Source organism: Meleagris gallopavo, chromosome 28 (genome assembly GCF_000146605.3).
Source record: "Meleagris gallopavo isolate NT-WF06-2002-E0010 breed Aviagen turkey brand Nicholas breeding stock chromosome 28, Turkey_5.1, whole genome shotgun sequence".
NCBI classification, from domain to species: Eukaryota; Metazoa; Chordata; class Aves; order Galliformes; family Phasianidae; genus Meleagris; species Meleagris gallopavo.
In genome coordinates this window covers 1,871,123-1,884,846 of record NC_015038.2, presented here as the reverse complement: position 1 = coordinate 1,884,846, position 13,724 = coordinate 1,871,123, and the positions used below count along the sequence as shown (strand labels likewise).

Sequence of the window (13,724 nt, the reverse complement as noted above, 5' to 3'; positions counted from 1 at the left end):
GTCGCTGCTCTCCGTGATGCTGCTGCCTGTCAGCCCCTGGCGGGACACAACATCCTTTCTTCTTGCTTGCACTGTTGATGTCTGGTTTTGAAGTGCAGAAAAGAGTAAAAGAGCCCTTCTGTTTCTGCAAGAGTGAGAATTTCAATTGGGAATTGAACTTTGTTTCGCTAGACTGCTGCCTTCACAATGTGCTCTGTTAATAGGCGGCAGCAGCACGGGGGCTAGGAGCAGCTTAGTTCCTTTTTTATTGCTGCATTTATAAAGGGCTGTTACATGACTGATCACTGGAATTGATCTGTTTGGAGTCTGTAGTAGATCTTACTTGCATTTGTCTCATCTATTGATCCTTTGTACATTACAGTTCTGTTCGTGTGATCTCATCAGTAGAAAAGGTCATAAAAGATGATAAGATGCAGCTCACTTGATGTAGTTTCCAGGGAGATTTATGCTGGCCCATGCTCACCTTTTTGGAACATCTTCTCAACCAGAAGCTAATAGCACTATTTCCTACTGCTTATACACGACATGTCTCAAATGTTAATTTCGGAATTAATCTGAGCTATGACCAAACAGGAGGAAACTTTCATTCTCGTATTTCTCTGGTATTTGTTGCTCACCTACACAACCAAAATCTCCATGTCATGCTCTCTGATAACAAAGCAACTGGAACTGACCCAGCTGGACCAAATCTGGGCCAGGGATGGGATGGGCTGTTCAGGCAATAATTGCCTTTGAAACCAATTGATTTTAGAGCCAGTGGGTTGGTCCACTTGGAAGTCAAAGGATGACTTCTTCCTCAAGAGATGGCTTAATTAGGGCTTTCTCTGTTACAAAATACCTGCAAAATCAATTTGTTTCTGTACAGTCACTTTGCTAGTTGTGCCTTTCCCATTTTCATGCTGTAATGGGTTTAATTGCAAACAGCTGGTGGTGGGATGGTGTGCACTTACCGCTGGCAATGGGGGATCCCGCTGGCTGCCTTCCTCATCACATGATCAAACAAACTCCAGTTTGCCCAGTGCCACAGTGAGATGAGTGCTTACCAGTCTTCATTGGAACGAGAACTTCTGATTTGAAATGGCTGGATGGAAATGGAAGAATTGGAAGAGAAAGATGGAAAGAAAAAAAAAAAGATAAACAACAGTGTTGATGGTCGTTCTGCAGGTGAATTAAAGTTGTTTTTATATAAAGAGTCTCAGCTGCTGAAAGCAAAGTAGAGCTGGAGCGCAAGTCAACACTGCAGGAAAGGCAGGGTCCACTCAGCCAGCAGCTGCTGAGTAATTGGCATCGGCAGCTCTAACCATAGATCATCTCAGTTTCTGGAAAGCAAATGTGCTGACGGCAATGGCAACCAAACCCCCACCATTTCAGCTCACTGCAAGCCTTGCCATGCAGCCTGGGCACTGTGCCTCACCTGCTGCTCATACAAGCACAAAAAAACGCTTGGCTAGGTACTGGTGCAATGTTTGCTTCTGTCATTTTCCTCCCTCCTCTCTACTCCACCTGGAGCTGGCAGGCAGCAACATCCAGGCAGGGTTAGTCCCATACACTTTGTCAGAAGTTACAGCTGATGACGTGGATACCTACTGGGATTTTGCAGGTTTTTTAAGGAGCACCATCTCGGAGCAGAAGGATGCCTTGGCTCTCTCATGCCCTGTGCACACTGGGCTGCAGCCACACGATCTGGCTGGCGGGCTCTGGTTGTCTGGTGATCCATTCACTGGGGGGCTTTGCAGCTTGCCCTCTCTCACTTCCTGTGCCTTGCTCCAGCGGAGCAGGAGGGGCCGGAGAGGGGACCTGGGGCAGTGACATGTCCTCGTCCTTGCTGGGCATTGCTGGCTGCGTGGTGTTGGCTGTGCTGGGTCTGGGTGCCTCAGAGCCTTGTATAATTGGGTGGGTGCTGCCAGCCGTGGCGTGGCCATTCATGTGCAGCTTCCTCATGTGGTGCACCACGGCTGCGGCATTGAAGGCTTGCTGGGGAGGAAGAGAAAAACCCCACAGTGAGCACCCAGCGGTGCTGGATGAATGTTGTCCATATGAAGCAGCAGCAGCAGCAGGGTGGTAATGCTGAGCTGCTTGGTGCTGCTGGAATGTTTGCACAACGTGCAAAAGGTGCTCATTCCTGGCATAAACATGGCGAATACCACAGACTACAAACTGCTGATGTTTTTGAAGATTATAACTCTTTCTAGATAAGGAAATCAGGGGGAACAGCTGTAAATTAATCCACAGTGTGGAACGGAGACTCAAGCTGAATTTTGAGTGTATTTAAAACACTCTAATTCAAGTGGTTCCTACGATACTACTCTCTCCATCTAAATTCTTACAAAAGCTCTTTTGATATAGATTGAAGTACCAGGGCTGAAAGGAGGAGAAGCTGGATTAAGCTCACAAAAAGATCTGCTGACAGTGTGCTGGTTTTATTTCCCTAGCACCAAGACAGCAATCCTTTTCCCCAATCTTTGTTTTGTTGGCAAGGCACTGTGATGGCACTATAGTGTGATGTCCATGGAAAACAGACCAGTGTGCATTGCAGTAGGTAACACTGATCCAAGCATACCATAAAGAGTAGCTGCATATGATTTTCAGGCAACTTTTGGAGGATTTTGGGTGTTTACCCATCACGGAACCTCGCTTGTTGCTAGATGGCAGCAACTGGCGTTTGCTATTGAAATGGCTCTGGGCTCCCAATGGCGAACAACTTACCCTCCATTTGCTCTTTGCAAAGTTTTTCTGAATCTGAGCACTGACAGATGGGTATATGTCACGGTGAAGGGCTGTATTTCCATTAATCCTGCAGATGGGGAGAGAAGAAAATGGGCTCATAGGCAGATGGCATTTGTAAGTCATTCCACATTCTGGAGGCAACTAACTGCTTTGTACATTCAATCAGCAATAATTAAACCCAAAGGAAAAACAGCAACAAAATGTAACACAAACACACACTTCAAAGCTCGGAAAAGCCCAGAATGGGATTTCTTCTTTGCCTCTGTTTATGGAGACAAATATTACACCAATTGCATCTTTAATTATTCATAGTTCTCTTTGTTTTGCGGAGGTGGCCGATGGCACTGCCAGGCTGGGGGACAACTCTCACCATGGGTGCCTCAGGGCTTCTTCACAGGAAAACCTTGTGTCTGGGTTCTTCTCCAGTAAGTGCCTGATGAAATCCTTGGCTGTTTGGAAAGGGACGAGAAGCAGAGAGGAAAGGTTATTTTCTCCCCTTTTCAGGATGCGATTCCAATAGCAGAGGGCAAACACTCACAGATAAACATCACAAAGGTCAGCGTGGGAAGGAGATGTTTGTACCACTTCATTACCGTGGTGGAGGGAGATATGTGTGGTGAAATGCTTCTGATGGAAAAATGTCACCTGCACATGTACCTAATTTCAGCTTAGATGGAGTGAATGTGAACTGAATTTCTCACTGCCAATAGAAAAAAATACAAAAGTTGGGACTGAGCAGTTTTAGAAGTTGCTCTAAAGAGCAGCCTCCTGTTTTCTTTTTTTTTTCCCCTCTTTTTTTCTCTCTGCCCACACAGCTCAGCTTTGGCATCACTGCCCTGCTCTGCACTGCTGGCAGCTGCTGTGGGCTGTCCCCACCCCCACGGCCAAAGTGAAGGTGAAATGCTGCCGGGCTCTACCTGACTCGGAGATGTCATCCCAAAAAGGAGACTCAAACTCGTAGTAGCCTTCCTTGATCTTCTCAAACAGCTTGGACTCGGTCTCTTCGTAGAAAGGTGGGTACCCACACAGCCTGCAACAGAGCAGAGGGGCACGAGTCCTTCAGCTGTGCATCCGCATGAGCTTGGTGTGGCCTGTTAAGGCTGGGCACGTGTGTGCAACACGAGGGAGTGAGTAACAGGAGGCTGCTGCATGGATCCATCTGTCCCTAAGCGCATGGGGAAAGCTGCAGAAAAGAGTTAAAAACTGTGCAGCAGCAAAAGAACAAAGCAACAGCTGGAACAGAACTGCATGGTGTGGGAGGAAATGAAACAAAACATACAGAGGAAGACTCAATGATAGTTAGAGGCAACTGGAGAAAAACAAAGCACAGGATGAGGCACATAATAGAAAAAAGGCGATTCATCTCCGCTCCGGTTCTTGATTCCCACCACCCCTTTCATTTCTGTGGTCTGGAGGATCTGTGTGAGGGAGGAGTAACTGCAGTGTTGTCACGAGGAAGGAGAGGGCCAGCACCGCCTCCGCTCATGCTTCCATGCTGCAGAGGTGCATGAGGCAGTGCACGAGCTGGGAAACGTGGAGATGGGGAGGGCTGCTGCCTGCTGCTACTCACAGGATGTAGGTGATGACTCCGATGGACCAGCAGTCCACAGCTTTGCTGTATGGTTTCTGGGCGAGGACTTCAGGAGCTGCAGAAAAGCAAAAAGAAATGCAAATTGCAAGCAATGGTAAATTCTGGGAAAAGGAGAAGATCCCTGTGCAGTTGGCTTCTGAGAGGTCAGCACAGGAGCCAGTAACAGCCCTATGTACCAGCTGGATTGCTGTCTGCCTTTTGTATCCACTTCATGCTGTTGAATAGAATGACCCACTGAGGACTTCTGCCTGCACCCAGAGGCTCTGACAAGCAGGACGGAGGCAATGCACTTAGGTTAACACAAAACAAAATCCTACAGTGTTAAATTTTTTGCTGTAAATTTTCAATAAATACGTGGCTAACAGCAAAACACACTGCTCTTAGAATTACCCTGTAAACACTCTGGGATTCTGTGGTCTCTAAAACCATCAGTAATCCACTCTTTGTGGGTTCCTGCAGTGCTGCCTCTGTGACTGGTGTGTTGTTGTTAAGGTGGCTGTATATTTTTCCCTTTCATGTTGTAAGGGCACAGCCCTTTTCCTGGCAGCCCACCATAGCAGCCTGTTCCCAGCTCTCAGCTCACCAACATATCCCGGCGTCCCGCAGGCAGTGGACATGATGCCGTTCTGCTCCATCTTGGACAAACCAAAGTCTGTAATCATGATTTTGGAGTTCTCTTCAGGAGTGAGGTAAAGAAGGTTTTCAGGCTGTGAATACAGAGAGCCAGAGGTTGAAATTTATGGTAGAAAAATGAAGAAAGCTATGGGATGGAGCTTGGGAAGCGTGCGGCCGAGGGACAGACTGCACCTTCAGGTCACGGTGGACAATCCCGTTTTCATGGAGGTATTTCACTGCTGTCAGGACCTGGTGGATCACCACGCTCGCATCTTTCTCAGTGTAGACCCCTCGTTCCAAGATCCTGTCGAACAGCTCTCCACCCGACACCCTGTTGCAAAAAAAGATGAAAAATCAGGCGGGCGATCGTGCGCTCTCCTCCACACAAGCCATGAACTTTCAGGCCCTTTACAGCTCCTCCTGCAGCACAGCTGCTCTCAGGCAGCAGCTCAGCAGCCAGCAGGCTCCCCTGAGTCCATCTGGACACCAGGAAGCGTTCCTAGCAAATCTTTGACTTCTAGAATGGCTGCGCTGAGCTGCAGTGCGCTGTGGCTCTGCTATACTTACAGCTGCATCACCAGGTAGAAGTGGGTTGTGCTCTCATAGATATCTTCCAAAGTCACGATGTTTTCATGCTTTATTCTGCAAAGACAAACCTGGGTTAGAAACGAATCTGACAAGGACCGAGTGGCTTTTCCAGCTGAAAACCCAACTGTCACACTGCTTTCAAAACAAGTGACAGTTCTGTGGCTGCACAACCTGCTGCATTCCCACACCTGGGGCTGTGCTGGGGCTGTGGGGAGAAGTAACTCCATTAGCGTATTAATTTACGTATTTTTTGAAAAGAAATACTTATTTCTTTGCATTAGTTTCACTTTGGAACCACATCTTGGGAAAGGGTGTTAGTTCTTTACATGATAACGTATGTATGCACGTGTGAACTCACTTTTTCAGCACTGCTATCTCGTTCTCCAAGCTGCTGTCCCTTGTGAGCGGGGACTTCTTGATGCACTTCAGAGCAAAGAGCTTCCCAGTGCTTCTTTGTTTCACCAAGAAAACTTCTGAAAATGCACCTCTGCAAAGAGAAGTGTGAACAGGGGGAGACTGACAGATAGGAGCAGGAAAAGCAGGAAAAAACAACCTGGGAGTGGTTTAACACCAAGTGGATGTTGGTTGGAAAGCTGAAGGTACATTTCCAGCAGCCCCAGAGTTAGGAAACACTAATTGTGTTTCCTAACACAATTTTTTTCTGTAGAGGAAAGGTTATGTTTGCATAGTTTATCATGGAGCTATATTGAGGGAGTGGACAAAGAATTTCCCTGCAATTTAAGTGATGCCCTTCAGGGCTGCCTGCAGAGCTTGGTACAATCCTGATGAGGGTTCAGCTTGGCATGGCCAGGAGTGGCTATCTGCAACATCCTAAGCTTGCAATCCTGTTAGAGGTTTCTCTCAGGCAGCAGAACACGTGTCTTGGGACAGTGACAGTGCATGCTTTGCCAGGTCAGTCCCCAGTAATCCTCATCAAATGAGCAACAGATTAATTTGTGGCGGTTAAATGGGACGAGCTGCTGAGCCTCCAACCCTGCAAGGCAGTGGTAGGTAGAGAGAGGAAGGTGAGCATGGTGGAAGTGTGCTGGTGGGATGCTATTGTAGCAAACCCAGCAAACAAGGGCAGAAAACCTGTAATCTCCTGAACAAAGAACACAGGGCACTGCACAGATGGGTTTGGTGTGCAGTTGGTGCTGGGACCTTCTCCTGGTTTCATATTTTCCTCTTTCATCCCTTTGAGCCCTGAAGGCTGTTTCATGGATATGCTTTCCACACTCCTGAGGGTTCTCAAGGAATGGGCAGCACAGAGGTCCCCAATCCAATGGCTGAGGATTCCCCATAGAGATGATGGGAAATTTCCTAGTGATTTTAAATCCCAGATCTCCATTTGCTTTCCTTGGCCAGCTGAAGCAACGCGTGTGGAAAAAAATCCTAAACTCTAATACTAAATTATCCTATTAATGTAGTAGTAGGAAATGAACAACCTACAAATCAGATGCTGGGGCATCTGTTCTATATATCTGTCCCAAACAGTTTATAATAATTATGCCCCTTATTAAAAAATTATGAATCAACTAGTTGGCGAGGAAAAACCGAGCACTTCTTCTTGCCTTCTTCCTTGAGGGGAAGCTGTTGGGTAACATCACTGATTTCTGAAGCTGACCAGGAACATGAGAACTTAAAACCCAGCCGAGCTCTGGCATAGCTGTGTTTGGAAGCCTTGCTGTGGGTTCTACAGTCATGGAAAATCTGGACATGGCAGAATTTCCTGCTGGAGGTAATTCAATTCCTCCTCCACCACCTTGGAAACGCTTTCTCGTCTCATTCACACCAATAGGCAAATTAAGCTGTTAACTCCCAGGGAAACATCGTACAACTCAAGCAGCCACGCTCTCGTTTCATCCTTCAAGTGACTCAGGGTTTATGAGATAAACACACGGCGTTATTAAACCTCTCAGAGCCATCCCTTGACCTTGCTTGACCTTGCAGCAGCAGCAGCAGATCGGTGCATTCACAAGAGAAAGAGCAAAGCCCCATCCAGGCTGTGACTGGAGGGCAGAGCAGGGCTGGGGCTGCTGCACCTTGGGGGGTACTTACGATCCCAGTGCCTCCATGAAAATGAACGTCTTTCTGATATTGCTCGTCTGTTTCTTCCAGGAGCTGCTGTCATCCTCTTCCTTGCGGCCCATCTCCTCCAGAGTGGAAGCAGGGGATGCTGTGAGGAAGAGGGGCAGAGAGCTGAGGGCTGCGGTGGGGGCTGGCATGGCAAGCAGGGCTGGCTCAGGGTGCCATGCACAGCGCTCACCTGGATTCAGACTTTTCAACACTACTGAAGTATGTGGAATTTGGTGCTGCTTTTCACAGAATCACAGAAAGGCCAGGGGTTGGAAGGGAACTCAAGGATCATGAATCTCCAACCCCCCTGCCACATGCAGGGCCACCAACCTCCCCATTTAATGCTAGACCCATTTAATGCTACTTAACAGCTGTTGGTGCTGAGCCCTGGCTGCTACATCCAGCTCCAGCTGCAGATGCAGCGTAACACCGGGTCAGCTGGGCATTGCACACTGCAGTGCTGCCCAGTCAGTGCCCTCCTCTGGTGCATGCTGCCCCTCACAAATGTTCCTATTGTGCTAAAAAAACTCTGTTAATGAGTATGGCTGCTAATTTTAGCGAAGGCACCCGTGGCTTAATGGGTTAAAAAGTTAGGCGCAACGAGCAACTCAGAAGGATCAGAGCTGATCTAATTTATTACTTGAGAAATACTTGAAAGAGCTTGTGACTGCAGGAAAGGGAATTGATAGAAAACATTTTGTCGATTTGCTGTGGGCAGTTTACACTGCTGTCGTCTAATTATTGTTAATTGAGTCATGACCTTCCCGCTACCTGCTCCCCGCTGTGCTCTGTGACTGATGCCATCAGTGAGAGTCGAGCTGGGTGTGGGGTGAGAGCATCCCCAGCCCTGAGGAGGAGGATGAAGGTAAAAGGAAACACAGCTGGGTTTTCACTGGCCTGACTAATCCCAGGGTTCTGGGGACACAGTGGGCAGAGATGGAGGAAAACACAGCTGTGTGCAGTCAAACCCCGCCGTGCTGGGTGGTGGCTGGGCACCCGTCATCGGGGTTTGGCTATGGGATGTCACAGGAGGTGTGCTCTGTTTGGAAGCATGCGGGGGCTGCGGGCTGTCTGCCCTTGGCTGTATCCCAGCTCCCTTCTCTAAGCACCGCTGTCACACAGAGGAGATGCTGTGTGAGCTCACCCGAGTGGTGGGAGAATTAGGAGAGCTTATAGGGGGCCTGGTGGGGAGGATGAAACGTTACACAAGTGTCTGAGCACTCTTAATAAGATCAGGTCTAACATTACAGAGCTGGGAGTATGCTGGAAGGTGAAAATGAAGCCATGGGAGAAGAAAAGCGATCAAAACACTTGGCTTACGGCATGATGAAAGAAATGGGCTGAAAGCAGCCATGAGCATCGCCCTCCCACCAGCAGGAAGAGATGCCCTGGGCTGCAGGTGCCCTCGGGGCCAAAGCTCCTCTTGTGCACAAGTGCTCGGGAAGGGGAAAGTCTTGCAGCAGAGAGAGCTGAAAGATGTTGTTCTGTGCCAGTCACCGTAGGTGCTTAAATTCCTCCTGAACCTCACTGACCTCCTTAATTAGTGCACCTTCGGGATTTCGAGATCCTTGACACCATTTTTTAGAGGTTAATTTAACGTTATGGAAAACTGAATTGACTCAATTGCAAACAGCTGAAGGCTCTGGTCTGTGAAATCACCAAAGGCCACTGTGCATCTGACCTTTATTTACTTTCTGTATTCTGACGCGTGTGAAACTCTCAGAATACAAATATTTACAAAAAACAATCATAACGTTACGTCTGGTATCAGCCAAGTCCAAAAGTTCTCCATAAAAATGGTGACCCATCAGTAGAAACCTCCTCTGAGCCTCAGAAGTGGAGTTTCCACTTTACAGTCACCCATCCATCCCACCCAATCTCTGCAGAACAGGAATTTCACACGAAAGGAACTCTGAGCAGAGATGTCCAGCTGCAGACGGAAGGTGTTTCTGATTTAGAATGGATTTTCCTTCTAGAAGGAAGACAGCAGCCTGTTTTCTTCAGTCTCCCGTGAATCATCTGTTGGTCTTATAGTTTCTCCTTCTGTCGCTCCATGCACGCAGCATTTGGTTGTGCTGCTGTCTGGAGGGAGGGCTGGATGAATCGCTCTGACTCCATACACGTGTATTTGATTTCCTGCTTTCTCAGTTTTTCTCTATCACTGCGAACAAGTCATTTCCTGCCTCGCTGCCTTCTGAGAGAAAGGGGAGTAAGTAAGTGGTGCTATTTTGAGAGCAAAATAATCCAGTGTTTGAATTGCCCAAGATGTAAAGCTGCATACGTACTCAGGTGATAAATACTCGCCCACCTTCCCCCTTCCCAGCACCAGATTACCTTCTTTTCAATACCGTTACCTCTGCTGCTCACAGGACCCATTTGCACAGGGCTTTGTGCTGCCTGGCCGTGTTTCTGCACTTTGGGACCCGGGATTTTCCTGGCGTGGGCTCTGTGATTTTACCTTTTCCCACCTCTCTCAGTCTGGTTAAGGCACCTGTTGCACTTTGCACTGGTTCAAGGCATTGGATACATCTGTGGTTTATTTTTTTTGTTTATTCCGACTCTGGTCCAACACCCTGACCTTTCTCAGCATGTGAGTAAACAGGGTTCCATGGATCTATTGGCTCAGCTGGAGCTTTGCTTTCCGCAGGAATGCAAAACATCACAGCAAAAGTTGGGCTGGCAGCCTTTGAGCTTGGGGCAAGCTTCCTGCCCTCCTGTTGTGCATCAGACACATGCATGCCCCTCCTCGAGCACAGCCCTGCAGGAGGATGTCCATGAGCAGTGGGATGTGCAGAGGGAACGGGACGGAGCACACCCTGCACATACCAGAACACGCTGCTTTCAGCTCCCAACCGGTCTGGCTTTGCCCACATTCCCACCTCCCTTTAACAGTGCATTAACAGCAGTGTGTTAAGACTGCACAACGAAATGGACACGCTCATTAACTAATGTACAAAAGGACCTTCTGAGATGAAAAAGAAGGGCACAACACTGCTTTCAATTGTTTCCTTTCCCCCAGCATAAACAACTGAGCCGCCTGCAGGACTCTGGTCTGATGAGTGCACACTGAAAGCAGTGGTTCCAACATTACTGCCAACCTTTGGGCTCTTCCACAGACTCAGTCAATAAACACAACTGCTGTTCTGTCTGATCCAGCAATGACACGTCGCTGCTTGGACTGTAATGAGTGTTATTATGACCTTGCTTAAATATTTCCTGTAGAAATCTGTTCAGCTCCATATCTCACGGTAACAAATCCTTCTGCAGACAAACATTGGGCTCCTGAATGGATATACTGCACCAGCGAAACGGTTGTAGGCATGATTAATAGTCTTGTGACAAAGTTACATGTGGTGGGGGGAAGATATATGGTTCTCTCATGATTCTGCCTTTGGAATTAAGAAGTTTAAAGCAAAATATAAATATATATATATATATATAAGGGAGGAGAGCACAATGTCAAAGGATTTGTTTTCAAAATACACCAAAGCAAGCAGTCTGCATGTGAACAAATTAGCTGCCAGGCCTCCGTGTTCGGGGACAAAAGACTGAGAAACTGAAAACACAGCTCGCCATTAAAGGCAAATCCACATCAAACCGCCCCACTGATTCAAAAGCAGTGCTGTAACTCGGCGCTCCTCGACGAACCACTTGCAAGATAACATTTATCAATATGAACATTTTGGATTCCTATGGTAGTTCTGAAGTGAAAATGCCAGGCGGCAGCTTTCTATGAATTGCTCAGGATCACATGCGGGGCATCGGACCAACAGCCCCGCTCTCGTAGGTCCTCCGGGATCCTCCCTCCCATTCCGAGCCACCATTCATTCAAAAAACACAGCCAGGTCAGCCAGCACACCACCTGCTCTGCTGCACGGATCCGCCAGGGAATGGTTATGAAGAAATAAGATTTCGCTTACCCAAGTCAGCAGGAACAAAGCCAGTCGGACCCTGGCGCTGCCGCTCTGCTCCACAGCTCTGGGGGGGATTAGGGCTGCTGGTGGCAGCAGGCAGAGGCTGCGGGAGGAGAAGAGATGGCTCCGCCGTGCCGGTAGCTAGGCAGCACTTACAGGGAGTCAATTGACACGAGAATAAGCAGCTTGTGGGTGTGCATGTGTGCACACGTCGCCGTGCATCGCAGCCGTGGTACCTGGTGCGGGGAGCGGGATGGAGCGCGCTGCCCGGCTGGACGGCCGGGTGCTGGGCTGCTCCACTGCCCTCCAGCAGCCGGCGTGGAATTGAAACAGTGCTGGGGGGGGGAATGCAAATGCGATTAGCTTTCATCAAACGGATGACTTCTCGGGATTAAAAATATCCCGTTTGCTTCTCGTGATGCTGAAGGGCTGCAGGGCTGGGCAGGGCGCACTGTGAGCAGTTCCAACTGAGCGAGTTGGGGTGCTGCTCTCCACCATCCTTATATGGCACAAAACCCCAGAGAAAAATGACACTCGTTAATCTAATTAATCTCCATCAACAGCGTTTTAGGCTATTTCGAACCAATCATTGCCTCTGCACTGACTTCCAGAACCTGTCTGCCACCTTCCTAAGAAGTGCAGCACACGAGTACAGGAAATATTTGCTACTCTTCAAATCTTTCCCATCGTGTGGAATTTTTAGGGAGGACAAAACCAACTTTGCTGACTGCACTCTGTTGATTCACACTGTCATCTAAAATGATGCACAATAGATGTCTATGTTGTCAAGTTCAGTTTGTTATCAGGAACAATCAGCTTTCGGGCAACATTAGATCACATTACTTTTCTTAAGATTTGATTGTTTCATTAGCTTAATTACAAAGAGAAGGCAATTTGGAACTCTCTTTGCTGGTCAGACTCCATCAGTGTGAAGTCCAGAGTCAGGATTGGGTCAGAACTTCAGGGTGTGGAGTAGCGCCTGAATGTTTCCTTCAGCTCCAGGTTTTGGAGGAATTTGCATTGTTCTGATCTTGAAATCCTCATAAAGCTTCACCTATTCATGCTCTTAATGTCTGTCACACAGGACAGCTGGGGATGGCACTGCTGTGAATCGATGCTTGTGCTGTGCTGGGACTACGTGACCTGTCGTCCTTTTAATGTTGGTGAGATGAAGGCAAAAAATGGCAAAAAGAAGGAGAAAAATACCATGGGTTGGCTCCTCCTCTAGGAAGGCCAAAGCTCCTTACTGTGTGCTGAGGATGACAGTGGAAGGCAAGGGCAGAGCTGAGAGCAATGGACAACTGATGCAACTGCACCTGAGGACATAGCAAGGTGGTGGGTGGACACAAACAGAGGAGGAAAGCAGCACATCCCTTGCTGCAATCACTCTGTTAAGGCCATAATTCAGGATAAAGTGCCCGTACTGAGGATGAATCACCGTCTGTGCATAAGCATCCATTTCCCCTGGGGTGCTGGGGTTCCTGCCCCATCCCTGGGCTGTTTGCTGGGTGATGTGAGTGCAATGGGCACCGCACAGCTGGTCACAGTGTGATGAAGGGGAAGTGAAATTAAAGGCGACGTTATGCAGCATAATGAGATTGCCTCGAGAGAAGTTTAAGGCAGAGATAATGAGAACAAAAGGGAAGCATTTACTGCACTCCAGTCGATGGAGTTTGGGTGCTGCTATGAGCTGTACTGAAATGAGACAGCTGTGATAAACCCACTTGGAGTGGGTGAGGACTCCTTGTTCTGCTCCTGCAGCACTTGCTGCCAATGTCTTCCAGATCCTACAGAAGGAGGACAACCATAGCAGGACAATGCCAGGAGCAGTCAAAGTAGGAAGAAACTTGCCTGAGAAAATGGAAAGCAGAGCAGTGGGTGCACTGCAAAGTCAGCACTCAGGGTTTGGCCTTCAGAACCACGGAGAAAAACACCAACAACCAGAGGGAGGGAGAGGGAACACGTCCCTGTGTGTGCTCTGCAAAGAAATCCATTGAGATGGTGAATCCTGACCTTGCCTGGTGGAAATCTGGGACACAAATCGGGGCCTCGTGCTGAGCTCTCCGTGGGCTCGTGTTAAAATAGCAGTTATTAACCAAAGATGCTCCGGCTCAGCACCAATCTTGGGTTTAATGGCGTGAATCAGAAATTAGGAGGTGGAATGCAGCAGTGCAATGTGGCAGGAGGGGTTGGGAGGGCATCGTCAGCCCCAG

At 48.3% G+C, this 13,724-nt stretch overlaps 1 protein-coding gene across 2 annotated transcripts; it reads right to left on the bottom strand.

Moving 5' to 3' along the window:
- Positions 1 to 12,003, bottom strand: CAMK1G (calcium/calmodulin dependent protein kinase IG). Of its 2 annotated transcripts, none has more exons than XM_010724158.3 (13): positions 11,518 to 12,003; positions 7,580 to 7,697; positions 5,880 to 6,008; positions 5,501 to 5,575; positions 5,126 to 5,264; positions 4,902 to 5,025; positions 4,298 to 4,373; positions 3,645 to 3,757; positions 3,098 to 3,176; positions 2,707 to 2,794; positions 1,588 to 1,974; positions 951 to 1,081; positions 1 to 124 (listed from the first exon to the last, which is right to left on the bottom strand). In XM_010724158.3, the coding sequence occupies exons 1-11, from the start codon at positions 11,879 to 11,881 to the stop codon at positions 1,648 to 1,650; spliced, it is 1,632 nt and encodes a 543-aa protein (XP_010722460.2). In that variant the 5' UTR covers positions 11,882 to 12,003; the 3' UTR covers positions 1 to 124; positions 951 to 1,081; positions 1,588 to 1,647. The 2 variants fall into 2 exon arrangements, with proteins under 2 accessions (XP_010722460.2, XP_019478765.1); XM_019623220.2 differs by lacking the exon at positions 1 to 124 and adding an exon at positions 753 to 838.
- Between the last annotated feature and the right edge of the window lie 1,721 nt (positions 12,004 to 13,724).

Bases quoted from the DNA above. Each gene is read 5' to 3' on its own strand.
- CAMK1G (XM_010724158.3), bottom strand. From the start codon at position 11,881: ATGAAAGCTAATCGCATTTGCATTCCCCCCCCCAGCACTGTTTCAATT. The intron at 4,374-4,901 runs GTGAGCTGAGAG...GCTTTTCTGCAG, and splicing joins CGGGACGCCGGGATATGTTG to CTCCTGAAGTCCTCGCCCAG. The intron at 3,758-4,297 runs GTGAGTAGCAGC...GCTCTGTTGCAG, and splicing joins GGAGTCATCACCTACATCCT to GCTGTGTGGGTACCCACCTT.